Source organism: Tursiops truncatus, chromosome 13, assembly GCF_011762595.2.
Source record: "Tursiops truncatus isolate mTurTru1 chromosome 13, mTurTru1.mat.Y, whole genome shotgun sequence".
In the NCBI taxonomy this organism is placed as follows: domain Eukaryota; kingdom Metazoa; phylum Chordata; class Mammalia; order Artiodactyla; family Delphinidae; genus Tursiops; species Tursiops truncatus.
The window spans coordinates 25,731,522-25,759,403 of record NC_047046.1 but is presented as its reverse complement, the minus strand read 5'-3'; the positions used below and the strand labels follow the sequence as shown (position 1 = coordinate 25,759,403).

Here is a 27,882-nt window from a genome sequence, read left to right as displayed (position 1 = left end):
TGCTTATCCATTCACCAGTTGATAGGTATTTGGGTTGTTTCCTCTGTTTGGCTATTATGAATGATGTTGCTATGAACATTTGTGAACAGGATTTTATGTCGACAAGCGTTTTCATTTCTTTAGGATATTTAGGAGTGGGGTTGTGGGTCCTGTGGTCGCTTTATGTTTTTGGTAAGGAAGCGTTTGGGTCCAGACACTCTTCACGAGTGCAGCAAGTTCTCGCCTGGCAACGGGGAGGGGGTAAGGAAATTGTGTTGCGTCTGATGGTGGAATACGCTGCAGCCCTAGTGAAGGCATGGGTGCGCCGAGGGCGGGCGAGTGGGTGCTGCCAGCAGCAAACCGCATGCGTGTGTGTGCAGGAGTGCCGCGTGCCAGGGCGCTGGCCCACACCACACGTTTTCTACAACAGACAAGGAATTCTCCGACGTTAGTAGTTCTGTGGCTGGGTCTTAGAAAGCGAAGTGATCTGCCCCACGCGTGGGCGGGCACAGGCTGTGCGGCCAAGAGCACCGCGCTCCCAGAATCCGGGTCCCTTGACCAAGGAGTGTGCTGACTGCTGTGCGCCGCAGGCTGTGTTGTGGACACGCTCAGCCCTTATCCTGGGGTGGAATGTCTAGTACTACTTTTTTGGTGTGAATGTTATATTTCTATGAGAAATAACAATAAAGCTACTTCTTTTCTTGAAGGGAAGGTGAATCATGCCGTGAAAGGTGCCTATGAGTTCAGAGGAGGGAAAGTTCCTGTGGAATTCCGTTTTATTGGAGACAGCGATTTTTTTTTTTTTGCAATATTCAGTGTGCTTTATTGGGTTTTTAAGAAAGCATTTTGAAACTTAGTGACCAACCTAATTTCTTTAGTTTTTTTCTTTGAAATTTATTTTACGGAAGTGTAGTTGATTTGCAATGTTGTGTTTCTGGTGTACAGTAAAGTGATTCAGTTATATACATGTATGTATTCTTTTTCATATTCTTTTCCATTATGGTTTAGAGATTGTGATTTTAAATTTAGGTGTAATTCATAGGGTAGTTTGGTCATGAAAGATTGGAAAATCTGTTCTAAAAATACTTCCACAAATGTTTATTTTCAAAGAGAAAATGATGGAATTTTTAAATGTCAGAGTATTCATTGACAAAGAGCTGTACTGTGAAAAGTGCTAGGAACCCAATTGTTGGAAACAGTACAAAGAGGTCATCTTCAGAAAGCAAAGTTAGCAGATGATGACTCTGCTCACTGTGCAGACTTGGTAATTCAGGCAACCACGAAGAGATAAGAGAGAATGAACACTTAACAGTTACAGGGCATGAGAAGACAGTCTGTGCTCAGAGGCCAGGAGCTTTTCCTGCCTTTCGACCAGGCCCTCTAGTGGACTGTGAAGGTTAGAGCGCAAGGAAGCCCGCCTTCCCATCCCTCTGTAACTGGACCCCGGGGCAAGCAGCCTGAGGGTGGGTCTGGGCCAGGCCTGGGTAGACGTCCTCGGGGCAGCCAGGCCGGGCTGTGTTCCTTGTGGGTGAAGGGTTACCCCGCGGAAAGGACACCGCTGAGGGTTCTCCACCGGCCAACACACGTGGTCGATCATCAGTGGATCCATCTAGGAGCTGCCTGTCCACATCCGTCCAGCCACGAGTCCCGTGTGGTGTCAGATCGCCAGCTGGGCATGGGCCATGGGGACTTGGTGTGGCTGCTGGCCAGGTCAGGGAGTGGCTGCCAGAGAGCTGTGTGGTGTCCTCCCTGAGCCCCAGGGAGAGCTGCCACAACAGTGACACAAAACTGTGACTGATGTACAATGGTGGAAGGACTCTGGGTCTTCAGTGGATTAAGAGATGTGTGGGGTGCGGTGGGGTCTCAGGGTTCCTCAAGGTTGCCCTGGGGAGGAAAGAGCCGGCTTGCCTGCAGGCCAGGAGTGGACCCGTGGGGGAAAGGCCCAAGGGGTTTGGAGGAGCCTCCTCTTGGCCTTAGTTGCTCCAAAGTGGCTTTGTGCCTGGGGAGGGTGGGGTGAGAGCCGGGAGGGGCGGGGGGAGCCAAGGTTTGCACTGTCCTTGCGGGTAGCTCTCCATGGCTTGTGGAGAGGACCATCTGAGGCAAATTCCTGAAATTTTGAATACTATTTTTCTACCACAAAGCCGTGTTTTCTCATTGAGGCCCCTTCTAGTTTCTGAGCTGCCTTCCCACAGAATAAGTTTAACTCTAATGTGTGGAAAACTCACGTGTGGCACTTAGGCCTTTATCCACAGGGTAGGTACTGTGTTGAATTTTTGCACACCCCCTTCCACACAAATCCCTGGGGTTTTGGAGCCACTCCTTTGGTCACCCCGAGGCCTGGACAGGGATAGAGTCTCCGAGGAGTTAAGACACGCTCCCTGGGCGGCGAGAGGTTCGGCCTGTCCTGTGTCCTGTAGCGAGAGAGCTGCTTCTCCTGACTTTTTGCCCATGTGCAGCATGCAATGTGGGTGGCTTCTACCTCAGGGTCACCCCCACATGACAGATGTTGGGGAATGTCCCGGGCTTGCCTGGCTGGCCTGACTCGTCCTTGTCTCCAGCTCCTGGCACATGGCCCAGCACGCGGCGGGCCCCAGGTGGTTGGTCAGTCCTGGGTGATGGTTGAACATATCTGGTGGGTTTCAGCAGCCAGGGTCATCCAGGAAGGCTCTTTCCGTGGCTGAAGCCGGTCCCTTCTTAAAACCCCGAAGCAAAATCTCCGTGTCCCCGTGGGCTCGTTGGTAATGGTGAGTCTAGCTCTCCTAGGTAGTGAGCAGTCAGGACAAGGCCTGGGAGGAGTCCGCTGCCACTTTAACTTCTGGACAGTGTTCTAGACAATTCTGTGTTCCCTAAAGAAGGGATTAGGGAAGGTTTTGTTGGGGTGAAAATGATTTCCCAGTCCAGCCATGGCCCACCCCCTCCGGGTGTGCATGGGTCTGTCTCCTCACCCAGGTGCAGCGCCCGAGGTGTTGACATCTCCTCCCTCACCCGCTCCTGAGGCACCACCTTCCTGCCGTGCATCCTGTAGGTTCATCTTCCGACCATGGATCCAGCTGCTCGATTGGGTGGTTCAGACCCCTAAACTCAGCCCCAGCCTCCTGTCTTGCTCCATGCTGTCCCCTCCAAGCCCCTGCCGTCCTAGTTTTTAGTCCTCTCTGCTGGGAAGGCCTCTCCCACCCCTCAGCCTTCCCTAATTTTACCCTTCTTGGGTGGGGATAGTGTGGGGACCTGACGTGTGCTGGCCTCACTCCCCAGCAGAGGAATCCTATTTGCTGGAGAATATCTCATCACGCTGGGGCTTGAGGAGGCAGCGCTGTGCATTCCTGGGCACTCAGTGAAGCTGGGCCTTCTTTGAGTGGGCTGGGACCCTGGAGAGCTAGAGTCCGGGGCTGGGAGGCCACAGACTGGAGGGCTGGCTCAGCTCTGGACGTGGAGGCAGAGCTGGAGAGAGGCTGGCCTCTTTCTCTTGGGGCATCTCTCAGAGGCTCCTGGGCCATCAGTGTGCAGGCCCTGAGGGATAGTTCTCTGAGTGGTCCTAAGGACACAGGGGTGGGGCATGGTTCTGGCCCTACCTGGCGACCAGCTAGGGGCCAGCTCAGCTCCTCAGGGGCCAGCCGTACAGCTGAGTACTGGCTTTATTCTGGAATTGTGGCCACCTCTTTGGCCTTTCAGCACTTGGTATGGTCTGGGTTGGGTTGTTATTTACCCCTGGTGTAACTCTTCATACCTTCAAAAAAGATAAAGAGATATTTGCAAAAGACATTATCTGAAAAAGGGCTGTTAACCCCAAATGTACAAAGAACTCTTAAAACTCAATAACAAGAAAACAAAGAACCTGATTTTAAAATGGGCCAGGGACTTCCCTGGTGGCGCAGTGGTTAAGAATACTCCTGCCAGTGCAGGGGACACGGGTTCGAGCCCTGGTCTGGGAAGATCCCCCATGCCACGGAGCAACTAAGCCCGTGTGCCGCAACTACTGAGGTCCATGCACCTAGAGCCCGTGCTCCGCAACAACAGAAGCCACCACAATGAGAAGCCCGTGCACCGCAAAGAACAGCCCCCGCTCACCGCAACTAGAGAAAGCCCGCGTGCAGCAACGAAGACCCAACGCAGCCATAAATAAATAAATTTATAAATAATAATAATAATAAAATGGACCAAAAATCTGAAAAGACTTCTTACCACAGAAGACATACAGATAGCAAATAAGCATATGAAAAGGTAGTCAACACCATATCATTAGGGAATTACAAATTAAAACTACAGGATGCAACTACACACCTGTCAGATTGGTGGAAATCCAGAATGCTGACAACACCAAATGCTGGCGAGGATGTGGAGCAACAGGAACTCTCATCAGTCCTGGTGGGAATGCAGAATGGTGCAGCCACTTTGGAAGATAGATTGGTGATTTTTTACAAAACTAAGCATACCCTTAACCTACAGTTGTGCTCCTTAGTATTTACCCAAAGGAGATGAAAATAATATGTCCACACAGAAACCTGCACACGGTTGTGGATAGCAGCTTTATGCATAATTGCCAAAGGCAACCAAGCTGACCTTCAGGAAGTGAATGGATAAACTACATCGAGACAATGGATTAATATTCAGTGACAAAAAGAAGTGATCTAACAAGCCACAAAGGAACCTTAAATGCATATTACTAAGTGAAAGGAGCCAGTCTGAAAGGGCTGAATACTGCATGATTCCAACCATAGGGTATAATACTTCATACAACCCATTCAGTGTCCAGCACCGAGAGTGAGCCCTGCTGTAGACTGTGGACTGTGGGTGATGATGTGTTGGTGTCAGTCCATCACCTGTAATGCGTGTACCACTCTGGTGGGGGAGGCTGTGTGTGTGTAGGAGTTCTGTACTTTCCTCTCAGTTTTGCTGTAAACCTAAAACTACTCAAAAAAAAAATGAAGTCTATTAAAAAAAAAAAAGGTAAAGAGGCCAGGGCGTCCATCTCAGACCCTTTCACAGTTTAGCAGACATGTTGCTCTAGAAATACAGATTGATTGTTGTTCCCCTGAAGGTGACAAGGCTTCAGTTGATACAACCTCTTGAAACAAAGTAATTTTTCCAGTGAACAATTAGAACATTCCTGTCTCAGCTACAGGTTCACTCCGCCCTCTTTCCTTTCCCTCCAGGACAACCCTCCATATGATAAAGGGGCCTTCAGAATTGAAATCAACTTTCCAGCAGAGTACCCATTCAAACCACCGAAGATCACATTTAAAACGAAGATCTATCACCCGAACATTGATGAAAAGGGGCAGGTCTGTCTGCCGGTAATTAGTGCTGAAAACTGGAAGCCAGCAACCAAAACTGACCAAGGTAAGGCGTCTCCTCGTGTCTTCTGGGGACACTGCTGCGGGCAGGGCCTTCTAGGTCCCTTCTGACACCACGTCGCACGGAGACCAGAGAAATCCTATAGCACTGACCACCGTGTCCACAGAAGGCTGCTGTGGTCCCACTGTTCCATGGGCTTGGCGCATCTCAGCTAAGCTTCAGCCCACGCAGGTGTTCTTGTGCTCGCAGCCCAAGGGGGACCCGCGCAGACAGACCAGACCAGCGCTCACTCCCAATGCAGGGAGGGGTGTGACCCTGTCCCTGGGAGTGTTCGTGAGGATTGTGGGCTGCCTGGGTGGGGGGAAGTGGCCTCACACAGCAGTTAGCACATGGACTCAGACTGGAAGGGGGAAGGGAGGGTGTTGAGGGCCTGCGGGCTTGAGCCGGAGCCATGTGGCAGGCCACAGGATGCTGGGGTGTCTTGGGAGGGCACGGCCAGACTTGAGGGCAGTGTGCCCACGTGAAAGCACACAGTCAGCCTTAGTGGGCCTGGAACTCCCTGTGTGTCCCTGGGTCTGGGTGCCCTCATTTTTCTGGGAAAAGTACTTGATTCACTACTGTGGTCGCCCCCCTCTTTTCCCCGGCAGGTGACTAAACTTTGTTATAGACTGTGTCTAGTTTTTATTCTTTTTTTTTTTTTTTTTGCGGTACGCGGGCCTCTCACTGTTGTGGTCTCTCCCATTGCGGAGCACAGGCTCCGGACACGCAGGCTCAGTGGCCATGGCTCACGGGCCCAGCCGCTCCGCGGCATGCGGGACCCTCCCAGACCGGGGCACGAACCCATGTCCCCTGCATCGGCAGGCGGACTCTCAACCACTGCGCCACCAGGGAAGCCTAGTTTTTATTCTTAATTCTAGAATTTTCTTTTGCAATCCTAACCTGATATTTTTGGTGGCTTTCCTGTAAGTAACTCCCTGAACCACTTACAGCCTTTTTAGATTAAGGAGAATGGATGAGGCTGGAATTGGAGAGGCTGCAGGTGTTGTTTTTTTTTTGGTGACTGATATACACAGTCATTTTCCAGTGGAACCCCTGAAAGAGTCACTGAAACATCCACCATGAAAGGCATCCACCAGGCTCCCACAGCTGAGCAGCAGAAAGCAGTGGGTACCAAGCGTGGAGTCACAGTGGAGGGGTCTCCAGGGGGCTTGGTGCTTGGTCGTGCCCAAGCTGATGTCTGTAAAAGATTGACAGAGTTGTTCTTAAGCACACAAACTGCTAGCTGTGTGTAAGCCTGCAGTTGCTGCATTTGCTCAGGCGGCCAGACCACAGAGAGTTACGGGTCTCCTCCCTCACCTGAGAATTGGGCGCAGGTACCTGTGCTCTGCCCCTCTCTCTGCCCACAGGGCAGGCTGCCCAAGAGGGCTGTGGCAGCACCGGTCCTGTTTTCAGCTTCAGGTCTCAGTGAGCAGCCAACATGCACTGCTTTTCCAGGTTGTGGGTGCTTTTTTCAAATAGTCAGATAAACCTAAGAGAGGTTTTTCATTCTTTTGTACTTGCTGACTTAGGTTTTGAAGTTAAAACTTTTATCTTAAACACGGTGCTGTTCTACATGCAGCACCGGGCAGAATTGCTGTTTTGTGATCGGAGACAGGGTTTCTCTCTAGATCATTCTGTAGATTCGTCCGGCATGGCCTTGAGCTTATCCTCACACACTTCAGGAATGTCGTCCCTGGCACTTGACACCGTGTCCCCCGTGTTTCAGTTACCTGTTACTGTATTACAAACCATCTCAAAACTTAGTGGCTTAAATTAACAACAGTTTATTATTTCTATTTCTGTAGGTTGACTGGGCTCAGCTGGGTGATTCTATAGCTGGTCATTCCTCGGGTCACTCATGGTTCACTATAATTCAGCATTCACAGCAACTTTTTAGTGGATAACTACTGCAAATAATGAGAAGCAACAGTATATGGAATGTCCAGAATAGGCAGATCTATAGTCAGAAAGGAGGTTAGTGTTTGCCTGGGGCTGGGGGAGGGGTCTAGGAAGTGATTACTAAGGAGAGTGGGTATTCTTTTAGGGATGATGAAAACGTTCTGGAGTTAGATAGTGGTGGTGTCACACGATTTTGTGAATACACTAAAAAACAACTGAATTGCATACTTCTCAGAGAGTTTATTTTTTGGTATGTGAATTATATCTCAATTTTTAAAAAGAAAGTAAAGCATTAAAAATTGAGCAAAAATAGGAGAAAAGTCAAGAAACAAGGCAAACCTGTATCATACAGAAAGGTGGTAGGAGTTGGCGATAATGACAATAACCAGAAGAAGGGATGTGAAAACAGAGTTTTCCTCAGCAGTGTGTCTGGTTCTGGTACATATCTATCAACAGAGCAAGGGCTTTGTTTGGTGGTGAAAGAGATTCGCCATATGAAATATAGTCAGTGAGGAAGCCTGTATAATACTGACCTCTATACGAACCAAACAACACAGCAACAAAATTATATAAACAGAAAAGTCAGATTCATAAATCAAATGTTTTAGTCCCCCCATACCCATTTGCTGTCTTATAACAAATCAAGTAGATAAACTTTAGAAAGAGGACTCAAATACAATAAACAGGGTAAGATTAATAAACTTACCCTTCATAGCACAATCCATGGAAGACCACTGCATTGTACGCCTTCATGTATGGGGGAAGGTATGGGTCACATTTTACTCTGAGAATGGAGCCCACTGGGTCCCCATGAAAAGGGGCGAGTTACAGATATGGTTTACATCCTCCATCACAAACTGTCAGAAAGAACAAAAACAAGGAAATTTTATAGACTTTAGTCTCTGATCATATACAGTGAGAAAGGAGGTAAGTTTTGATAATGTTTTTAAGCCCCTACATTTTGGAGGGGGAAAGATCCTTCTGAGTAGCATTTGGGTCAAGGAAGAGATCAAGAAGCCAGGGCTCGATCATTTGTAAAACGTAATGAGTGTGCCCCCCCGTATGTGAAAGTGATGGATGGGGCTGTGGTTGTGGTTTGGAAAGCGTTGTAGCTGTCGGTGTTCTCACTGTGGAAACAAACGAGCTCAGCTGGGTTTTCTTACAGTTTACAGGGGTAGAGAAAGAATGAAGCACTCATCAGAACTACTTAGTTAACTTGAAAATATTTAAAGCAAGTTCTCTGAAAAGAATTAGACAAACTGCAAACTTGCAAAGTGAATTATCTTTTGAAAAGCACGTCTTAACGATGAATGTATTTGATGCTAATACATTAGGTATTAAGATGATCATAGTGAGAAGCAGACAGCCTGAGTCTCCATAATGGAGGAAAACTTGAAAACTCATCAGTGTCAACTCTGCTACAGAACCATTTCTAATCCTGGAAAAAGATGGGAAACCACCTTATAAATGTGCTATAGGGCAAATGTGGTTCAGGTTTCCCAAAAGTTAAGAACAGCAGTCTCACGGCTGAGCGTGGTGTGGAGAGTCTTGGAGTGCAGTGGGCTGGGGTGCCTCAGAGATGCTGAGAAAGAACCACTCGGAAGAGTGTTTGTTCCGGTGGTTGCTTCCTCTTGCCGGGAAGGAGGCAGCATAGGTGCTTATTTCATGTTTATGGATGCGTGCCTTCAGTTTATGGCAAGTGAAAGTGATTTTCCATAAGAGTTACTAATAGTTAACTTTCCTTTAAAAAATATTTTTGATGTGATTTAAAGAAATATATTAAGTAAATAATCACTTAAGCTCCATGTGGATTTGTGACAGACAAGGAGAAACTGAAACAAAAAGCTTTTTTAACCCATTCCTTGTAATACTGGGGTGAAGAGCGTGGGCTCCCAATAAAGGCACCTGGCATCGGCAGTCCAGAGGAGAGGGGCCTTTTTGCTGGGACAGTGGGGGTGCTGGTCCTGGTGGGGGCTGGGGGGAGTCAGGGGACGTGTGTGGGAAGCCTGGTGGCTGCATGCACCCCACTTCTGAGGAGTCCAGGGGTTCCTGGACCTTCCATACTTCCCCCTCCTCCACCCTCCACTCCCTCCTGGCCCTCCTGTCCAGGGCTTGCCGTCTCGCACATCTGAGCCTGACTGCCCTTTGGGGGAGCATTGTGGAATCCACCCTGAGCCATCCGTGTGACTTCCACCTCTGGAATGGACTGTGCAGTGCTGATGAGGGCTACAGCCTCCCAGTGGTTAATGCAGGGTGGTCGAGTGAACCTTTCTCGGCCGTTCAGAAGCTGCTAGGGGTCTTTCAGGGTGGGCTCATTATCCATTTACACAGTGCAGGCCTGTCACACACCCTGAACCTAGTGTAGTGCTGGGCACATTGCCCAGTCCCTGCCCTGGAGAAGCTTCACCTGCATGAGAGTGGGGGTGTCAGTGGTGGGCCTGGGTCTCCAAAGTTCAGGAGAGGGGTGAGAATGACTGGGGACTGGGACATCCCCAGTGTGTCAGTACAGGAAGGGTTCCTGGAGGAGGAGGAAGAGAACGTGGCATCACTCTGTACGGTTAGTTATCTACTGTAGTGCTGGCTCTTTGTCCTCCATCACTTTCTTCTCATCATGGGAATGATGGGTTGAGTGCTGGTGGTTAGAATTTTGCATGAATGGGAGGCCGCTCTGTCTGAGAAGCATATAGACATTTAATCAGAGCTGTGTTTCTTGCCATGCCCCTTCCAAGGGCCTTCTAACCAGCGGTGCCTTGTCCTTTTCTTGGCAGTCATCCAGTCCCTCATAGCACTGGTGAACGACCCCCAGCCCGAGCACCCGCTCCGGGCTGACCTAGCTGAAGAATACTCTAAGGACCGTAAAAAATTCTGTAAGAACGCTGAAGAGTTTACAAAGAAATATGGGGAAAAGCGACCTGTGGACTAAAATCTGCCGCGATTGATTCCAGCAAGTGTGAGCAGAGATGCCTAGCAGTGGATTCAGACACCCCACAAAGCAGGACTCTATGGAAAATTGACATGTGCCACCGCCTGGCGTCTGCTTGTGGCAGTTACTAACTTTCTACAGTTTTCTTAATCAAAAGTGGTCTAGGTGACCTGTAAAGGAAGGATTAAAAATTTAAGATGTTCTAGTTCTGCTTTCTTTGTTTTAAAAATCACTGCTTCAGTCTACTTTAAAAGAATGGTGTTTCTTTTGCTGTCCAAATTTATCCAAAATCTTCAGTTTACATTTAGCCCATAAGGTTAAAAAAAAGTTGTGGTTCCCCTCTTCCCCTGCCCTTGCAACTCCCACTTTTTGCATTTAGTTTGTTTTTCACTCACTTCCCCAAACCCAGGCCCCACCTCCCGCCGGGAGGGGCAGTGGAGGCCTCTGCGGCTCCTCTGCTCCCCTCCTTGGCACGCGGCCTGGTGTGGGAGTCGGTTAAGTTTCTCTTGACTCTGATTTATAATATCCTTTTAAAAAAATTAAAAAACAAGCAAACAACCATCTCCACTCCCACCCCCTCCCAAAAACAAAGCTGTGGAAAGGGAGGCCTAGCTCTGCTGTAAAACTCTGGCTAATGTTACCCCAGTCATGCTGACCAGATTGGCAGACCCTGCCGTCCGCGTCATGATGAACTCCACCTGGGCCGACCTGCTTAGGGAGACCCCCAGCACCAAGTCTGCGGCAGCCCCCAGGGGTGTGCCAGCCAGAGCACGGTGCACTTGTGGGAGGAATTTTTCACCAGAGAGGCTCCCGAGGCCACAGGTTGCCATTCCTCCCTGCAGCTGTTCTAGAAGATGTCCAGGTCCCTGCGGACAGTGCTAAAGCCAGAGTGTCTACTTGAAATTCCACGCTCACCTGTCACCAACGTGTCCACCCGACGTAGCTCAGAGCTCACCCTCTGCGTCCTCAGTGCAGCAGCCCCACCGCGGCCCTTCCTCAGCACGTTTGACCCTCTGGCAGACTCCTCTGTCACCGGCACCAGCCTGGGGTCGCCAGCGCCCCACTGGCCCTTCCTCTGGAGCATCCAGACGGCCCAGCCCAGGAACAGGACGGCCTCCCCCTCCCACTGGACTCATGGCCTTCGCGGAGTCAGGCTCCACGTGAAGCTCACTCAGTAATATCCTTTACGTGTTTTATATTGTTTTGACTGCCTTTTTTTGTAGAAATAAAAATTGACCTTAGAATTTATCATCAGATGAACTTGTAAGGATTTGAATGTTAATGTCTTTTCAAAGGAAGTGGGACTGTCCCTGAAGTAGAGTCCTTGTCACTGACACCCAGGGGAAGCTAGTGGTCCAAGCACTGTGTGTCACCACCTCCACTTCTGCCACTGGTGGCTTCCCTTCTGGGCGCTCCAGGGGCTAGATCCTGTGGAGAAGATGACTTAAACTTGGCTTTCTGTTTTAATTTTAGTTCTATAACTTGAGGTCTTTCCAGGCTTGCAGACCTGAGGTGGCTTGTGTGCAGAGGTGGGGTGATGGTGGGTGAGGCCGCATACGTGCAGCCTGCAGCGGGTCTCATGAACGCAACTTCTTTAGTCCCAGGTACGCAAGAGGCACGTTCTGGAGCCTCCTGTGCGCCCGGGCTGGTGAGGGCGCCGGCCAGCACATCCACGTCTGTCTCTTCATTAGCAGAAAGGCGATGATGGACTTTATTTCACTCACACGCAGATTTGTAATAAAATGCCAAATTCTGTCAGAAGCTATCCAGATAAGCCACCATTTGTTCTCGTCGCTTCTCTGAATCCAGAAATATTGCCATTCCTGGAAACTGTCCCATTGCTTCGTATTTCTACCAGCGTAGCTCTGCCCGCCCATCGCCCCCTCCCTTCTCTGCTCACCACCAGGAGGACGTCCACCATGGTCGAAGCCGGCGGCCCCTCAGGGACTTGCATCCCCTGGCATCACAGCCGGGGTTCGCCCATCAGCAGGGGCCTGGCCTCCGAGAGCTGGGTGGTGGACGGTCCCTCCCTCCGGCTGGGCTCCTGCTCTACCAGCGGGCACTCCCCGAGCCCTTGGGCAGGCATGAAGCGTGCCAGCAGGCGCCTTGCTGCTCCGGGGCCAGACAGCTGGATCCCCCAGAGCAGGGGAGGGCTGTGATCACCACACCTCCGATGGGCCCCATGGGAATACACGCTCCTGCCCGGTCCCCCCGCCCTTCCCCCTATGGCGGGGACTAGGCTTTCTAAGATGCTGCGATCTACTCTGCTGCCCTTAATAAAATGCTCTCGGACACTCGTCTGGTCGTGTGGGTCTCTTCCTTACTGGGGGTGGGCAGTGCTAGTGGCCTGGGGTCTTGGGCAGGTTCTTCTGGCTTTCTCCCCATACCTGGCCTCCAGGAGAGGTGCACAGAGGTGTTCTGGCCATGCTGAGGGAAGCAGAAAGGGCTGCAGAGACACCCTTGGGTGTCTGGGGAGGGGAGAGTGACCTCTGTATACGTGTCACCTCAGCCACATTTAACGGAGGAGCAGACTGGGGCCCTGAGGAGGGTGCTGTCTGGAAGAAGTTCAGGGAGCTGGTGAGGGTATGCCCAAGGGAGGGGCTGGGCCACTTCCTTGAATAGCTCCAGCCCAAACCCACCTCCGAGTCTCCTGACTGCGACTGCAGCCCTAGTGCTGACTCAGCACCAGGCCAGCCAAGGCCCTGACACTTATTGTCAGCTGAGTCCCCTGCTTGGAGTCTGACACCAGCTGAGACCCTGACAGCTAGGTCTGCAGTCCAAGAGGGAACTTCCTGGGGCAAGTTTCTGGGGCACCAGAAAGTAAGGAGGCTGGGGGCCTGCCTTGATCATCAGTAGGGACTCTGCTCGTCCTAGCGCTGTCCTAACTCTCAGGACAGACCCACGGGCACCATTACTCTGCTTTCACAGAGGAGGAAAGTGACTCGGTCAGGGGCCTGTGCTGTTACAGCCTGGCTCCAGTGCCCTCGCCTCCCACGACTGGCTCCCTTTGAGCCCAAACACAGCCACAGACCCTCCCCAAAGCCTGTGAGACCCTCTCAACTCCCTCCACTCGGTGGCCACCGTCCTCTCACCTTCCTCATTCTGTTCGTTGTTCAGCTCGAGATACGCAATGACTGCATCACCTCGGCCTGGCTTCTGGCGCCCTCCTGCCCCCTGGGGCTCCTCTGGCCAGGGCCCACCCCACAGGGGGTGGCCTCAGCCCTGCTCTCGCTGTCTTCCCTTGGCAGCATGTCCGTGCCGCACCCTGCAGAGCTGCACCTGAACCTCAGTCCTCCTGCCCATCTGCACTGGCTCCTCCTCACCTGCTTCCCTCATGCACGAGGGGGAACGGCACACCTGCCCCAGGAGCAGAGCTGAAGGTCTGATCTTGCACAGCACAGTGCCTGGCCCAGGCTGCACTTGGTAGATGGCTGTTTCCTGGGTGCTGGCAGCCTGGTCTCCTGGTGGTGCCGTGTGGGCTGTCACCAGAGTGGAAGTCTCCTCAACATCACAGAGGCTTTGTCCCCATGCTTTGCTGTGTATTCCCACCCCCGACTGCAGCCCGGTCACAGGACTGCCCCCATGTGTGTACCAGACCGTGAGCTCCTTGCAGGCTGTGTCCCAGCTCCCAGGCCTGGCCTGGCATGGAGCAGATCCTCCGTGCCTGATGAACTGGTGGCTAACAGTAAACCCCTAGCCTGGGCCATCCTGGGGCACAGCAGGTTTTATGTGAAAAATAACCCATCTCCCTGGTGGGATGCCAGTGGCCAGCCTCGAAATGGGCCCTCTGCCTTCTTGTCCCTTTCTCTGTTCTTCAGTGCCCATGGCCTAGGGCTGATCTGGGCCCTTATCTCTGCTGCTCCCTCTCTGGCTCCCTGAGTGACAGTGGCCACTCCCACAGCTTCCTCCAGCATCTGTGCAGATCCCCCAGTCTCTCCCTTGTCACCCACACCTCTCTCCTGGGCCCTGGAGCCATACAGCCAGCCCCTCCTCTCAGAACAACAGACCCGCCTCGAGGGAGGTGCCTCTGTGCTTGCTGCCCAGCTCCAGCCAGCAGCCTGTGGGAGCACGGCCAGACCCCAGCGGGCCAGGGCGGGGAGGCCAGGGCCACATTCACAGCCATTCCAGTTCACAGCCCTGGATGAAATGGGGGAGGAAAGGGCCTGCAGCTGGAGAAGTCAAAGTCAGAGAAAGGGTAGGGGTAGAGGATGGAGCCAGAAAGAGCGGGCTGAAGCCACCAGTCAAGGGGATGGGGCCCTACCCTCACCCCTTTAGAAAGTGCAGAACTCTTTTGGCCCTGGTTCCATGCTTGGTACAGACTCAGGCCCAGGGCATGTTGAGTAAATGAACAGGCAGCTTCACAGCTCTGCTCCCCTACTATCTCTAGATCTTCAAAATGGGGGCATTGGTGCCTGCACACAGGCACTATGATGTGAGATTACATGAGACAAGAAGGACCACATGGGTTTCCATCTGCTCCTGGCATCGCCTTGATCCAGGCCACAGGAGCCCCGGTCACAGGGCATCTACACATCACCAGGGGTGCCATTTCCGTAGAAGACCATCCCTCCTGGAAAAACGTAAACACACTCCTGCAAGTTTGCAGGACCTCCTCAGACCCATCCCCTAGGATGGCAAAGGGCTGCTTGCTTCGAACAGGTGATGTCTTTAAAGTCAAAATTGAGATTATAATATGCCTCCCAAAAAGTAGCCTAGTGAGACATTCTTCCAACCCCTCACTCCCCTCCTACCCACCCCCACCAAAAGAAAAGAATAAAGAGAGCCTAAGCATAAGCAGCGCCAAAGGTGGAGGCACTGCAGATCTTTTCTGGAACAGTGACCTCAGTGGGCCCCAAAGGAGTTTCGTGTCCTTCTTGTGTCTGGGAAGGTTTCCCAGGCACAGTCTATAAACACCCAAGTTTACAGGACATGTTACTTTATTAATACAGCCATCTCTGCCCTGTGCACCCAAACAAGGAAGATGCTTACACAGCACTGTGACCCCCCCGCCCCCATGCTTGGCAGGCCCCAGGCCCAGAGATCACGGCTGCCTCCTGCAGCCAGAGGGCTTGCAGAAGCTCTGCCGCCACTCTGAACCATGAGGACCTGGGCACAGAGGTGGCAGCATCCAGCCCGGGAAGTCACAGCCTGCTCTGGGACCCAGTTCCCTTCCTGGGCACCAAGGGACGTTAATGCTTGGCTGTCTGCCGGGGAGGGTCACAGTGGGGAGGGCTCCAGAAAGGTTTCCAGAGTGGCTTCGCTGGGGGTCCCCTCTCCGGGCCTCTTGGAGTCTAGCTCGTGGAGGGTGCAGAGCTGCACGCCGTCCTGGGCAAGCTGAGCCCACAGCACCGGTGCTGTGAGGACACGCAGCTCGTGTAGGCGCTCCCAGGAGCAGGAAAAGGCATCAGGACCCTCACTGCTGCCCCCAGCCGGAGGCACACTCGGATAGCCGGGGTGTGCCATCAGCTCGGCTGTCACTGCGCGTCCAGTGGGTATACCCTCCAGGGCCCTAGCCAGTGCCCCTGACACGTGGTGAGCGGACATGTGCCGGCCGCAGGTGCTCAGGCCCACGAAGACATCGGTCCACCTGTAGATGCCGGGGCATCAGTGGCACGGCTGCAGGCCGCAATGGGCAGGGGTAGGCCGTGGGCGGGACGGATCTGGGGTGGGGACACCACCAGTCGAGGATGAGAAACGGACACAGCTGGCCAAGGTGAACGGCCAGCTGGACACACTGGGACCTGGGCCCGGCAGGGGGCAGGGGGCCTTACCGCAGGCCGTGGCGGGCAAAGGGGCCCATGGCGGCGCGGGCGTCTTGCTCCACTGCGCAGGCGAAGGCGCGCGCTGGGGCCTCGAGCCAAGCGCAGCCGCCCACCCCGCGCTCCATCGGCAGCCTAGTGAAGCGCACCCCGCAGGCCTGCAGCGCCTCGGCGAACACCTGGCACACTCCTGCGGGCGGGGCAGAGTCAGGGAGAGGCACGTGCAGCAGCCCCCCACCCCGGCCTGGGAACACCAACCCACGCACCTGGGAGCACGTGCACGTGCTGGTGCCCGTCCACGTGAGTAGGGTCCCTGCCCAGTAATTCCCGGAAACGGCTCAGCTGGGCCTCCAGCTCTCCTCGAACCTGAAGTAAGAAGGTGATCGGCACACAGAACGTCCGGAAGCAGCTACCCAGAAGGACCCCGTCCATGTGGTCCCCTGTGATCGCCCCTGTGTTTGAACCAGTTAGGCATCCAGAGCCCAATTCTGCGCACGGTACCCTCGGGGCGGAGCTTTGGGGGAGTCACCACGAGCATCTTCCTGAAGCCGCACCTCCGCACCTGGGGCAAGACCACCTCTCCGGCGGCCACCGCCTCCCGGAATCCCATCTTGCCGAGGAAGAAGCCTTCGGGGCCGAGCAGCGACGAGGCGCCGTGGCGGGCCGGGCCCACGGGGCGGCCCTCGGATAGGTTGGCGTGCAGGCCCGTGGGGATTCGGTGCCTGCGGGCGGAGCGCGAGCGGGAGCACCGGAGGTGCGGGGTGGCGGCCCCCAAACCCGCCCGGACCCTGCAGGGGGCCGCTGCTCACCTGCGGGCCAGCTCAGCCGCGCTCTCGGCGGCCGCGCCGTTGACCAGCAGGGACACGCTGGTCACAGCTCCCGCCAGGAAGGCTTCTACAATGCCCTCGTCGCGCCGCGGGCAGTAACCAAAGTCATCTGCCGTGACCACCAGCCGCACACGGGGCCGGGCCATGGTCCCTCCACCAGCTGTTCGGGCCCGTGGGACTAGGGCCGGACAGTCCAGGCCCCGCCCCAGACGCGGCCCGAGGCCCCGCCCCGACGCACGCGCCCGGCGCGCCCGCGCTTTAGCCTTTGTTCTCGCCACCTGCTGGTTCCGGGGATCCCTGCAACCGCCAGCCACCCAAAGTGCCCCGCCCCACCCGGACCGCGGCCCGGTTTATGGCAACGCGAAACTTGCAGTGACTGCAGAAATGTTCAATATGAAAAACGGAAAAATAAACCTGAAGAAAAAAAAATCTCTTACCCTCCCCCAAGATCACCACGGTTCACTTTCCGCGTACTGTCTCCCGGTATTTTCTCTAAGCAAATAAATACACCCAAGTTTTCTGCTCCTTCACCACAAACTTTTTTGTGTTGTTTTGAGAAGACAATGATCACATCAGTGTTATCTCATTCTTGTAGTGTTTCATTTTTTTGATAGTGACTGAACTTTTTCATGTTATTAGCTATTTGTATTTCTTCTTTTTCAAATTGCTTACTTGTCTTGCTGATTTTCGAAGTTGAGGCTTCTTCTTGATTTGTAAAAGCTCTGAACAATAAGAACATGAAAGAAAGTATGTACACCAATGGCTTTGTTTCAGAAAGCATGAGTCCCAGCTTCCATCTCTTGAGCTCTGTGCCAGGCTACAACTTTTACACTCATGACCTCTTTTTTTCCTCTGTGATCTAGAAAAGCTTTCCTTACCAATGACTTTACAAATAATCACCATGGTTGACAGCCAGGGTTTTCATTGTGATGTGGCTGTCTTGATTTTCCCAGTGGAAAGTACAGTATTTGTATCCAGCCTATGAGGTTGTTCATGTCATTCCTGTTTTACAGATGAGGAAACTGAGGTTGGAAGGGGTAGTGTCTTGCCCTGTGTGACTCTGTGGGGAGCAGTGGAGCTGGGACTGACCTCCGGAGCTCTGGCCTGCCTCTGGTCTGCTCTGCTCCTCTATGCCCTGATGGCCCCCTGGTCAGGGGCCAAGAGGACAGAGCCGAACTGGAAAATAACAGATAATACCCACCTCCGTGGGGACGTAAGAATTGGAGGCCTCAAAGAGCCCTTCACCAAGTTTTTGGCATAAGGACTATTGTGTTCAATAGTGGTGATAAAAGTGTGGGATCTCAGCCACTGGGAAGCTGGTCCTGGAAAGGCCAGAGGCCCTGAGGGTCCGCTGCTGGTAGGAGGAAATTCACATTTATTGAGCACCTACTGGTATTAGATTAGGGGTTAGGGGTGAGCACCGCAGTTCCTATCTCCAAGGAGCGCGATCTGACAGTCAAGTAACAACACGGTGTGGCAGAGTCTGGGATGGCGTGTGCTGTAATTCTGTTGGGGGGACAGGCCCTCTGGGAAGGCTTCTCCGAGGAGGTGACACCTGGGGGGGGGGGGTTGCATTAGGAAGGCCTCCGGGACAGAGAGGGAAAGGAGGGAGAGGAGGTAAAGATTTACAGGGTCTTATCAGGGTGCGGGTGTGTTGTAGGAAGATTTGATGTACTCTCCAAACCCATGTGGAAGGACGCTCAGCTCCACTTACAGAGAAGGAGCAGGTGATTAAAGAAGTTGAGTCACACCGGCAGGAAAGAGCAAAGCTCGTCTATGACTTAGAGCCGGGACGCCTCCCACTGCGCTGGGGACAGACCCTGGGGTGTCCACACTGGGCGAGGGGAGGACCCTGGAAAGGAGCAGTCCGCGAGCAGGAGCCAAGGACAATACAGCGACCAAGAGGGGAGCCGAGGAAGGTGCTTGTGTCACCGGGACAGGCCGTGGCTTTGTCCCTTAGCTTCCACTCCAGGCCGGACCGAGCCGGTCAGCAGCAGCGACGGCCGCCCACTCCCTCTGCGAATGTGGGCGGGGCAAAAGCGGCAAAGTGGGGGAGGAGCCGCGTGGGCCCCGCCCCAACTATTGTGCCGTGGGAGCGGGCGGCGAACGGCGCGGCGCGAGCCAATCAGGACGCGGCATGCAAATAAGCAGGCCCGCCAGCGGCCCAGAGCGGCGCTGACGCCAAGATCCCGTCGCGGATCGCACTGGAGCGTGTGCCCAGCGGGTGCGGACTTGGTGAGCGGGTCTCCCGGGGCCAGGGCACCAGGGCCAGGTGGACGGAGGGCGGACCCACTGGGCCCAGAGATGGACGGAGACTGGATGCGCACTCCCTCGGGGGCCCCAGCCCCGACGACTCTGGACACGGACGGTGCTGAGACGCCCACGGGGCTCCGAGCAGAAGACCGGCCAGACATGTGAAGGACGTGGGGTGCGGGGAGCCAGGGACCAGCGGCCCACGGACGGAGGGAGACGCAGACCCACGGAGGGCTGGGGGCACCCTCACACCATCTCCCCGACCGGTTCAGAGAGGAATCTGCGGCTGCATCGCGGAACCAACGAGAGAGGAAGAGGGCAGTGGACCCGGCCACCTGCACCATGACCAGCTGTCGCCACCATTCGGGATACTTGGCGGACGACGAGGCTGGCCACACCACCTGCGTGGCCCGGGTAAGTGTGCCCAGCAGGGCCCAACTCTGAGCCTTCAACATGTTCCTCACCAGTTCTGGTGCCCCAGATCACAGCCCCCTTTCTCACTTCCTACTGATGTCCTCTCTGGACCTGTTAGTGACCTGTTGCCTTGACCACTCCTAGTTACCCCTGCTGGGCCCTACCTAGTCACCTCGGTCTCCGTCTCATTCCCTGTGTCCCCTGATCTCGGATTGGGAGGGGCATGGTGGACTAGAACCCCAGAGTGGGAGCATAGAGTCTACTTGGGGCCTACGGCTCGAGGGGCAGAAGCAGCCATGGGGCGCACAGGGCTCAGGACCACAGGTAGTCTGTACAGACCAGCAGTGGGGACGGGGCTCAAGGGGTTTTGTGATTCATGTCCTGGGTGAGGGCAGAAGTGGGCTTTCAGACTCCCCAGCCAGGTCTTGGGTATGTGAACTGTACGTGTCAGGGAGGCTTCAGGGCAACCCTGAACAGATCCCCACTTTACAAGAGAGGAAGTTGGACCTCAAGAGGGGCCTTCGTGCCCACAGTCACATGGCCTGAAGCTGGCAGAGCCAGGGTCCAAATCCAGGGCTGCCTGGCTCCAAAACCTAGTTCCTGGGACTTCCCTAGTCCAGTTGTTAAGACTCCACGCTTCCACTGCAGGGGGCACGGGTTCAATCCCTGGTTGGGGAACTAAGATCCTGCATGCTGCGTGGCACGGCCAAAAAAAAAGGAAAAACAGTTTCTTCCACTGGCCACTTCCTACCCAGTTCCTGGTGCCTTAGGAGGACCCCAGGGGACCCCTCCCCCCATGGGGCATCACTGCCCACTGTGATATGCCTGTCTGCTCAGGTCCAGCCACCTAAGAAGTCACTGTTCCCGGAAATGGGGCAAGCCTCCAAGCTGGGCCACACACCACACCCCACTTCGACGCACGGCCCCTCAGGCAGTTCAGGGCTCCGCAGCCACCGCCGAAACCCCAAGGGCCCTCGACCCTTTAGGAGCTTCCTGGATTTCCTTGTCGAGGGTCAGGTGCTGGACAGCCTGCAGACGGTGGTGGAGGAGGCAACTGAGCTCATGGCCACCGTAATGACAGAGGCTGGGGTGCCGCTGGTGGAGGTGGAGGACCCGATGGAGGTGCCAAGGGGTGGGCGTCAGGCGCGGGCCCGGCCCATCGTCAGTACCGTGCACCAGCACTGCACCCGGCCGAGCCTCTGCATGGGGCGCCCCAACAATTACCCGTCCTGCTCCAGCTCCATGTCCGACTCCCACAGCAGCTTCACGGCCAACTGGCCGGGCTCCCATAGCTGGGACAGCGACCTGAGTGCCCGCAGCTTAGGTGCACTGCCACCCATGAAGGACAAACTCCTGCTGGAGAAGAACCTCAAACGGCTACTGCAGCTGGAGAACAGAGGGGTGAGGTCTGGGGCTGCAGCCCAGGTGGGGCGGGGGTGGACCCCAGCCCAGAGCTCAGGGCCAGGCCTGGCTTGGCTGCCCCTGGACGCCTCTGAGAGTCCTCCTCTCTCTGCAGAAAGGCCAGGGGCAGTCCTGCCCCCACGGGGACTCCCTGCCATGGGACTCACTGGGCAGCCAGACCAGCAGCCAGTGGACCCTAGAGCAGCCCCTGTCCTGGTTCTCAGGCCTGCTGGGCTCGAGCTCAGGCACGCCCAAAGCGTGGGAGCTGGGACCAGCAGAGCGGGAGCTGATCTTCCTCAAGCGGGAGCTGATCTTCCTCAAGCGAGAGCTGAACAAGAAGATGAAGTCCTTGCTGAGCCAGCCAGGGTCCTTTGACCTGCCCGGCTACTGTGCGCTCCGAGAGCCCCATCGGACCCTGGACTTCCTGGCTGAGCACCACCTGTTCCCCGCTCTGCAGGACGTGGTCAGCCAGGCTGTGGACAAGCTCAGTGGTGCCTGCCACAGAGACAGTTGCCCTCTCTTCCCGTCAGAAGGGGAGCCCTCCCCAGAGTCCAGCTCCAAGCTGGCCACACCCACTGATGGGGAGGAGCCCTACGATTTGCTGCCCACCACAACCTCCAGCCCCAGGATGGAGCACAGAAAGAGCATCAAGTACAGGGGACGCGGCAAGTCCAAGGAAGGTGGCTCCCCGGTGTCTAGCACCCAAGTGGCCACCAGGTTCTGCCTTGAGGTGACACCCACAGAAGAGCCCAAGGTCCCTTCACCCCACCCCAGGCAGGAGGGGCTTGACCAGGACCCCAAAGTACAGAGACTACCCATGCCCACTTCTGGGCCCCTGAGCTCCAGGCAGAGGGCCCAGCCCTGGTGGAACCTGCACCTTACCCTGCCCGCCACCGGGATTGTGGTGAAAGTGCCCTCACGACAGACCCATGTCACCACCCCGGTCTCAGCTCCGCTGGCCTCCTCCCTCCCATCCTCCTCCCACCGCCTCCCCAGGTTCTCACCCCACACCTCCGTGGTAAGGGGCTTCTTGCCATCTCCTGTTGTGCCGTATCCGGAGGTGACCTCCTCAAGGTTGGGTCCAGGGTTCTTAGGGGCGGGTTTGCACTGGAAGGGCTCCTACCGCCACCGCTCCTAGCGGCCACTGTCACTAGCAGGCGCCCAGGGTCCAGGTCTCTTGCCCTGCCCTTGTGAAAACCACCTGAGTAGGGGATGAGCTGATGAGGGGACCAGGAATCCTGGCCTAGCTACTACCACATGTTGTCAAAGATGAATAAAGACTATTTTTTATTCTGGGTATTCTTTTAACGTTTGCATGTGAATCTCAGAGGCCCTCCCATGTGAGGAGGGTCCTGTCCCTTGTGGACAGTGGTCTGAGCCCAGAGTAGGGCCCTGTGTCTGCGGTCTAGCCCCCTCTGGTCCTGCTGCCCAGGACAGGACTCTCCAGTGTGTCTGCCCCGCCGAGAGGGAGTTGCTTGGGAAGGGTGCGGAGAGGACTTGGTGGCTTAACCCTGGTGGCTCCCCAGTGTGGCCCCTGACCCTCCTTTCACCCATCAAGGCCTAGGCGTGCTTCCCTCCTCTGAACCCTGGCCTAGGCGAGGGTTGTGCAGGCTCCCTTTTGGCTGATACAGTGACTGATGTCACTGGCCTTGTCCCAGGCCTGACTGGTGTGGCTGGCATGATAACAGGGTGGTAAGTAGGCGGTGGGCCAGCACGCAGGACCCCAGCTCAGCTTTCCATCGGGCCAGCAGAGCAGATGTGGTGAGGCCGCACCCTGAGTGGACTGAGCGTGGCGCCGCGTGGGTGACGCGGAGGATGCTCTGGGGGGGAGGGCACCCAGGGTGGCAGGCAGAAGTGGATGACGTGTCTCCCTTTCCCTCCCTGCTGCCACACAGAGCCCCAATTACAAATTCACCAAGAAGAAGACGCTGCCCTCCATCCTGTCCAAGTCCACCACCATGTCCCGCCTCTCCAACCCCCGGCACGAGGAGCTCGTTGACTACCTGAAGGGCCAGGCTGTGTCCTTGCTTGCCTGCAAGTACAGGTTTGAGAAGAACCTCACTGGGCAGCTGGGCTTCATCTCCTTCCCCATCACTGAGGCACTCCTGGACCTCTTCCTGGGCTTCAGGAAGGTGAAGGGCTCGCGCATCCGTCTGTCCTCCACAATCGACTGGAGCTGCCTGCTGCGCAGGCTGGAGGAGGCCGAGTTTAGCCAGCGGTCACCCCAGCGGGCATCCCGGCCCCCTTCCCGGCACACCTCGCAGCACAGCACCCCCCAGCGCAGCATGCAGACACCCACCGCGCTGTCCGCCAGGACCCACAGGGTCCAGGACAAGCCCACAGGGTCCTCCCTCAACATGAGGTCCCCGGGACCCCGGCTACTTGCCTCACAGGAGCGCCCGGCAGCCGCGGAGCAGGAGCCCGCCAGACCGCCAGAGCCCAAGCTGTTCCTGTCCCCCGCCAACACTGGCGTGGCGTCCCATCAGTCCGACCAGACAATGGACGTGGAGGGCCACCAGAGCATCGAGGAGGAGGAGGAGGACAAGGAGGAGGATGGAGAGGAGGAGGAAGAGGACGAGGATGACTTTGGAGATGAGGGCGAACCCCAGAGCTCCCTGGAGCCTCAAGAGGAGGCTGTGGTCAGTGCCACGGCGGCAGGCTCAGGTGTGGGCCATGGTGACTGCCCATGGGGCCCCTGAAGTGCACCGAGTGCTCCATGCCCCACTCCTTCCACCCCAGCGGCCACTGCCCTCACAGCCATCCCACCCTGAGCAGAGGTCAGAGCAGCTGGTGCCCACGAGGAGCTCTGCTGAGCCTCTCAGGGGAGCCAACGGGAGAAATAAAGCTTGTGTTGATGAAACACGGTTTTCCTGTCAGAGATCTCAGCCATCCTTCTGACCACCTGCCCCCGGGGAGCATCTCTGGAGAGCTGGGCCAGGCCTCCACGGCAGCTGCCGGTGCCCTGAGCCCCGTGACCTCCTGGGCTCTGCTGCTGGCTCTTCTGCACTCCAGTCTGCACCTTCCTGCCTCTTCAAGCCTCTTAGGACTCATGGTCCCCACCCTCACAGCCCCTGTGCATCACACTCCCACTTCCCTAGGGCTCCTCCTCTGCCAGGGCGTATCCTCCCTCTCCTGATGCTCCCACCACTACCTGTCTTCCTAATTTTTGTTGTTGTACGCATGCCTCTCACTGTTGTGGCCTCTCCCGTTGCGGAGCACAGGCTCCGGATGCACAGGCTCAGCGGCCATGGCTCACGGGCCCAGCCACTCCGCGGCATGTGGGATCCTCCCGGACTGGGGCACGAACCCGTGTCCCCTGCATTGGCAGGCGGACTCTCAGCCACTGCGCCACCAGGGAAGCCCCTGTCTTCCTAATTTGTATTTCTCAGCTCGTGCTCCTGAGGTCACGCAGGGGCTGCTGGTAGGTCAAGCCATGGATTGGCTGACCCAGCTGGCTGTGTGACTATCCCTTCCGCAGAGGCCCTGGGCAAGGCAGCTCTCTTTCTTGAAGGGTCTGTGGGCTCGGCTGGTGCTGTGCTCAGAGGATCTCACGTCCAAGGTTCTCCTGGAGCTTCTGGCCATCCGGTGCCCCCAGCTCCTCCCCTCTGCCTTCCTCAGGCAGCCTGTTTGTTCCCCTTCAGGCATCTTCACCCAGGGAGCAGCTCCACCCCTACCCCCACCCTGCCCCTATGGTGGAGAGAAGATGCTTAGCCTCGCTGAGCAGGCCGCCATTTCGGGGAGGCTGGTGGATCTCTCATGCCTCCCCTGGAGCCCGCCAGGTGCGCAGAGGCCAGACCTGCTCGGCTCGGCCTGACCGTGCTCAGTGGCCCACAGGTGAGGACACAGCAACTATGGAGCTTCCTCTGGAACCAGGCAGGGAGGACCCCGCGATTCGGGGAGGAGGACCTGCTCCTCTGACTGGCAGAGGGGCCAGGGTCCTAGGTGGGGAGTCAGGGACCCATTTTCCCACAGAGCTGCTGTGACAAGGATCCTTCAAAGCACATGCTTGGTGCTGATGCCTATCCTCCGAGGCCACCACTGCCACCACCGCCACCATGTGAGGCCACAACAGCCGCTTTGAACATTACTGCCATATCACTTGGCCACAGTTGATTGGCCCTACTGTGCATCCAATACCCTCTGGCTTCCAGGTCCTGCTGCCCAGTCTTCAAGGGAGAAGAGTGTATGTCCCCACCCCAGCCTCAGAGGCACACATCTAGGCCCTGGGGTGGGAGCAGCCCCTTTGGGCACCACTGGCACATGATGCTAGAGACTGGTCCCCTTAGCTCCTGTTTCAGGCATCTGTTGCCATGTAACAAACCAAGATTTAAGTGGCTTCAAACAAAATCATCATCTGTAATGATTCTGAGGGGGTTCTACGGGCTCAGCTGGCAGTGGTGTAGCCAGAGCAGCTGGGGTGGGAATGCTGCTTTCGGCTGGGGACTGGGCTGAGGCTAGGACATCCCTCGTGGACCCTCCCCTTACATCATCTCTCTCCCCGTTGCCCCTGGCCATTCAAGGGTCTGTCTGGGCAGGGGCTGGCTTCCTAGAGGGAGGAAGCAAGAACCACCAGTGAGTGCTCTGGCAGCCTGTGCTCAGAAGTCCCCAAACAGCACTTCTGTAGCATTCTTGTGGTCAAAGCCAATTATGATGCGTGCCCAGATCCAAGCGGAGGGGGAAGGGACTCCACGACTGGGGAGAGGAGCAGGTTGTGCTCACAGGGGTGGGAGGCATTGTTAGCAGATGTATTTGGAGACTAACACCTCTCCATCCTCCTTGGCTGACTGCACCTTGAGCAGTGCCTGGAACTGAGTTGAGTCAATCACGTCCCCTCTTGAGAATCTGAACCTGGAGACAAACTGTGGTATCCAGGTGGAGGGCCCCGAGCATCTGCCCATGAGGTGAGCAGGAAAAAGGAACAGCTAGGAGAAGCCATGAGGCTCCAGAGACTCAGGGAGAGCCGTGTTGGCTTCCCGACTCCAGCCCTGGGGTCTCTGCTGCTCTTGGAACCCTTTCTTTGCCTGTCAGGGAGATTACTCGCTGTGTCCTTACCATTGTCTGCTCCCAGTGCAATGGGAAGCTGTTGGCAGCTTTCAGCAGGCACCTGGCATGATCTGATTTATACTTTTTTTTTTAAAGTTTTTATTGAATTTGTTACAATATCGCTTCTGTTTTATGTTTTGGTTTTTTGGCCCCAAGGCATGTGGGATCTTAGCTCCCTGACCAGGGATCAAACCTGCATGCCCTGCATTGGAAGGCAAAGTCTTAATCACTGGACCACGAGGGAAGTGCCTTGATTTATGCTTTTTAAGACAGAAATCACTTTCCTGGGTGGAGAATGTCTTGGAGGGGCCCGAGTAGCAGGGAAATCTTCTAGGAGGGGTGGTCGATATCTGAAGGGGAGATGGAGTGGCTTGGATTAGGGTGGTGACGGGGGACGCAGGAGAGATGCCTTCCAATCTGTTTTGGAGTCAGAGCCATCAAGACATGCTGGGGTAGATGTGAGGAGTGTGGTAAAGAGAGGAATCAAAGATGAATCCCAGGTTTGGGGCTTGAACATCTTGTAAATGAGGTGCTGTTCCTGAGACTTGGAAGCCTGGGGGAGGAGCAGTGTGAGGGAGACCGGGGAGTCATTCTTGGGGCATATTAGGTTCGAGATGCTTGTTGGTGTGTCCGAGAAGACACACCCAGATTGTACTCTAGCCCTCAAGGGCAGGGTCTGCCAAATCCAGGGCAGACTGTAAGCATTTTTTTAACAGACACACAGTTATTTATTTATTTTTGGCTGCATTAGGTCTTCATTGCTGCACGTGGGCTTTCTCTAGTTGCGTCGAGTGGGAGCTACTCTTCGTTGCGTTGCGCGGGCTTCTCATTGCGGTGGCTTCTCGTTGCAGAGCATGGGCTCTAGGTGCACGGCCTTCAGTAGTTGTGGCATGTGGGCTCAGTAATTGTGGCTCATGGGCTCTAGAGCGCAGGCTCAGCAGTTGTGGTGCACTGGACTTACTTAGTTGCTCCTCAGCATGTGGGATCTTCCCAGACCAGGGCTTGAACCCGTGTTCCCTGCGTTGGCAGGCGGATTCTTAACCACTGCTCCACCAGGGAAGTTACCATAAGCATATTAGACACTCTAAACACTGAAAAGATCAAGACACCTTGACCCATATAGAATTCAAAATAAAGACAATGTTAAACATGAAAACCAGGACTTCCCTGACTGTCAGGTGGTTAAGACTCTGTGCTTCCACTGCAGGGGGCCTGGCTTCTATCCCTGGTCAGGGAACTAAGATCCCACAAGCCCCATGGCCCCAGGGGTGGGGGTAGGGAGACATGAAAACCAAAAAATAACCCATTGCTGTAATTAAAATGGCTCTACGCTGGATTTTCTGAATGCAAAATTCTGGATGATTTAATTAAACACGAATTTTTCTCCCTGCTTTGCTGGTGCACCAAGTGCGCGGGTGGTCAGCCTATTGAGTAACATATCCCAGAGCCGGTTCCTGGGCTGGGCTGAATTGATGGGTCTGGAGTGAATTCAATGTAAGAATGTTCCACGAATGAATAAATAAACAGTGGTTTAAGTTTCCCCCCTTATACCGACTGAGCTGACAGCCCTCTGAGAAGGCAGTGAGTCCCAAGCCTGGGACACACAGTCACCCAGGCTTGGTTCCCAGTCGCTTGGTCTCCCAGGGCTCCACGTTCCCAAGACAGCTCTGGGGCTTTCTGGTGACCACCTGCCACTACCCTCTACATCACAGCTCCCTGCTGCCCTCTGCTGCCCAGTGGCCTAGGGACCATGAGAAGCCCTGGAAGGGGTCAATGAGTGGCTCAGGGAATTCAGAAACCCCAGGGTCCAGGGACTGAGGTGACTCAATGTCAGAGAGTGGGCAATGACCGAGCAACTGGGGGATTAGTTAATCCCGGGGTCCAGGGACTGAAGGACCAGGTGACTGAGTACCTGAGATGCCCCACTTGTGACCACATAATCTAGTGGTCGAGCAACCTCAAGACCCTGCAGCTGCGGGCCCAGGGTCCAAGGGAGAGACCATGATTGAGGGCTCGGGGGTCTAGGATCAAGGGGCTTCGTGAACTGGCGAAC

The 27,882-nt window shown here is 55.3% G+C and overlaps 3 protein-coding genes across 5 annotated transcripts in view; 2 read left to right on the top strand and 1 right to left on the bottom strand.

Annotated features, from left to right (window-relative positions):
• The window catches only part of UBE2L3 (ubiquitin conjugating enzyme E2 L3), a 42,583-nt gene extending 32,246 nt beyond the window's left edge, over positions 1–10,337 (top strand). The window contains exons 3-4 of the mRNA XM_033837367.2: positions 5,130–5,316; positions 9,978–10,337. Coding sequence (XP_033693258.1) covers positions 5,130–5,316; positions 9,978–10,132 — 342 coding nt within the window. The 3' untranslated portion in view covers positions 10,133–10,337. The remainder of the gene's footprint in view (positions 1–5,129; positions 5,317–9,977) is intronic.
• On the bottom strand, positions 772–17,026 carry YDJC (YdjC chitooligosaccharide deacetylase homolog). 3 transcript variants are annotated; one of them, XR_012325275.1, is made up of 7 exons: positions 16,701–17,021; positions 16,454–16,613; positions 16,158–16,257; positions 15,904–16,081; positions 7,916–15,719; positions 4,258–4,366; positions 772–3,703 (listed from the first exon to the last, which is right to left on the bottom strand). XR_012325275.1 is itself a non-coding variant. In XM_033837365.2 (5 exons), the coding sequence occupies exons 1-5, from the start codon at positions 16,862–16,864 to the stop codon at positions 15,350–15,352; spliced, it is 972 nt and encodes a 323-aa protein (XP_033693256.1). In that variant the 5' UTR covers positions 16,865–17,021; the 3' UTR covers positions 5,950–15,349. The 3 variants fall into 3 exon arrangements, 2 of the variants coding, with proteins under 2 accessions (XP_033693256.1, XP_073646490.1); XM_033837365.2 differs by lacking the exons at positions 772–3,703; positions 4,258–4,366 and having other exon boundaries at positions 5,950–15,719; XM_073790389.1 differs by lacking the exons at positions 772–3,703; positions 4,258–4,366 and having other exon boundaries at positions 15,507–15,792; positions 16,701–17,026.
• A 1,903-nt stretch (positions 17,027–18,929) lies between these two features.
• Positions 18,930–23,636, top strand: CCDC116 (coiled-coil domain containing 116). Its single transcript, XM_033837918.2, has 4 exons — positions 18,930–19,385; positions 20,223–20,786; positions 20,902–21,516; positions 22,682–23,636. The coding sequence occupies exons 1-4, from the start codon at positions 19,314–19,316 to the stop codon at positions 23,483–23,485; spliced, it is 2,055 nt and encodes a 684-aa protein (XP_033693809.2). The 5' UTR covers positions 18,930–19,313; the 3' UTR covers positions 23,486–23,636.
• Positions 23,637–27,882: the final 4,246 nt, after the last annotated feature.

Excerpts from the sequence above, each read along its gene's own strand:
- CCDC116 (XM_033837918.2), top strand. The coding sequence starts at position 19,314 with ATGACCAGCTGTCGCCACCATTCGGGATACTTGGCGGACGACGAGGCT. Across the intron at positions 19,386-20,222 it reads ACACCACCTGCGTGGCCCGG|GTCCAGCCACCTAAGAAGTC; the intron begins GTAAGTGTGCCC and ends CTGTCTGCTCAG. Across the intron at positions 21,517-22,681 it reads CCACCAGGTTCTGCCTTGAG|AGCCCCAATTACAAATTCAC; the intron begins GTGACACCCACA and ends GCTGCCACACAG.
- YDJC (XM_033837365.2), bottom strand. The coding sequence starts at position 16,864 with ATGGCCCGGCCCCGTGTGCGGCTGGTGGTCACGGCAGATGACTTTGGT. Across the intron at positions 16,614-16,700 it reads GCGGCTGAGCTGGCCCGCAG|GCACCGAATCCCCACGGGCC; the intron begins GTGAGCAGCGGC and ends CTCCGCCCGCAG. Across the intron at positions 16,082-16,157 it reads GCACGTGCACGTGCTCCCAG|GAGTGTGCCAGGTGTTCGCC; the intron begins GTGCGTGGGTTG and ends CCCCGCCCGCAG.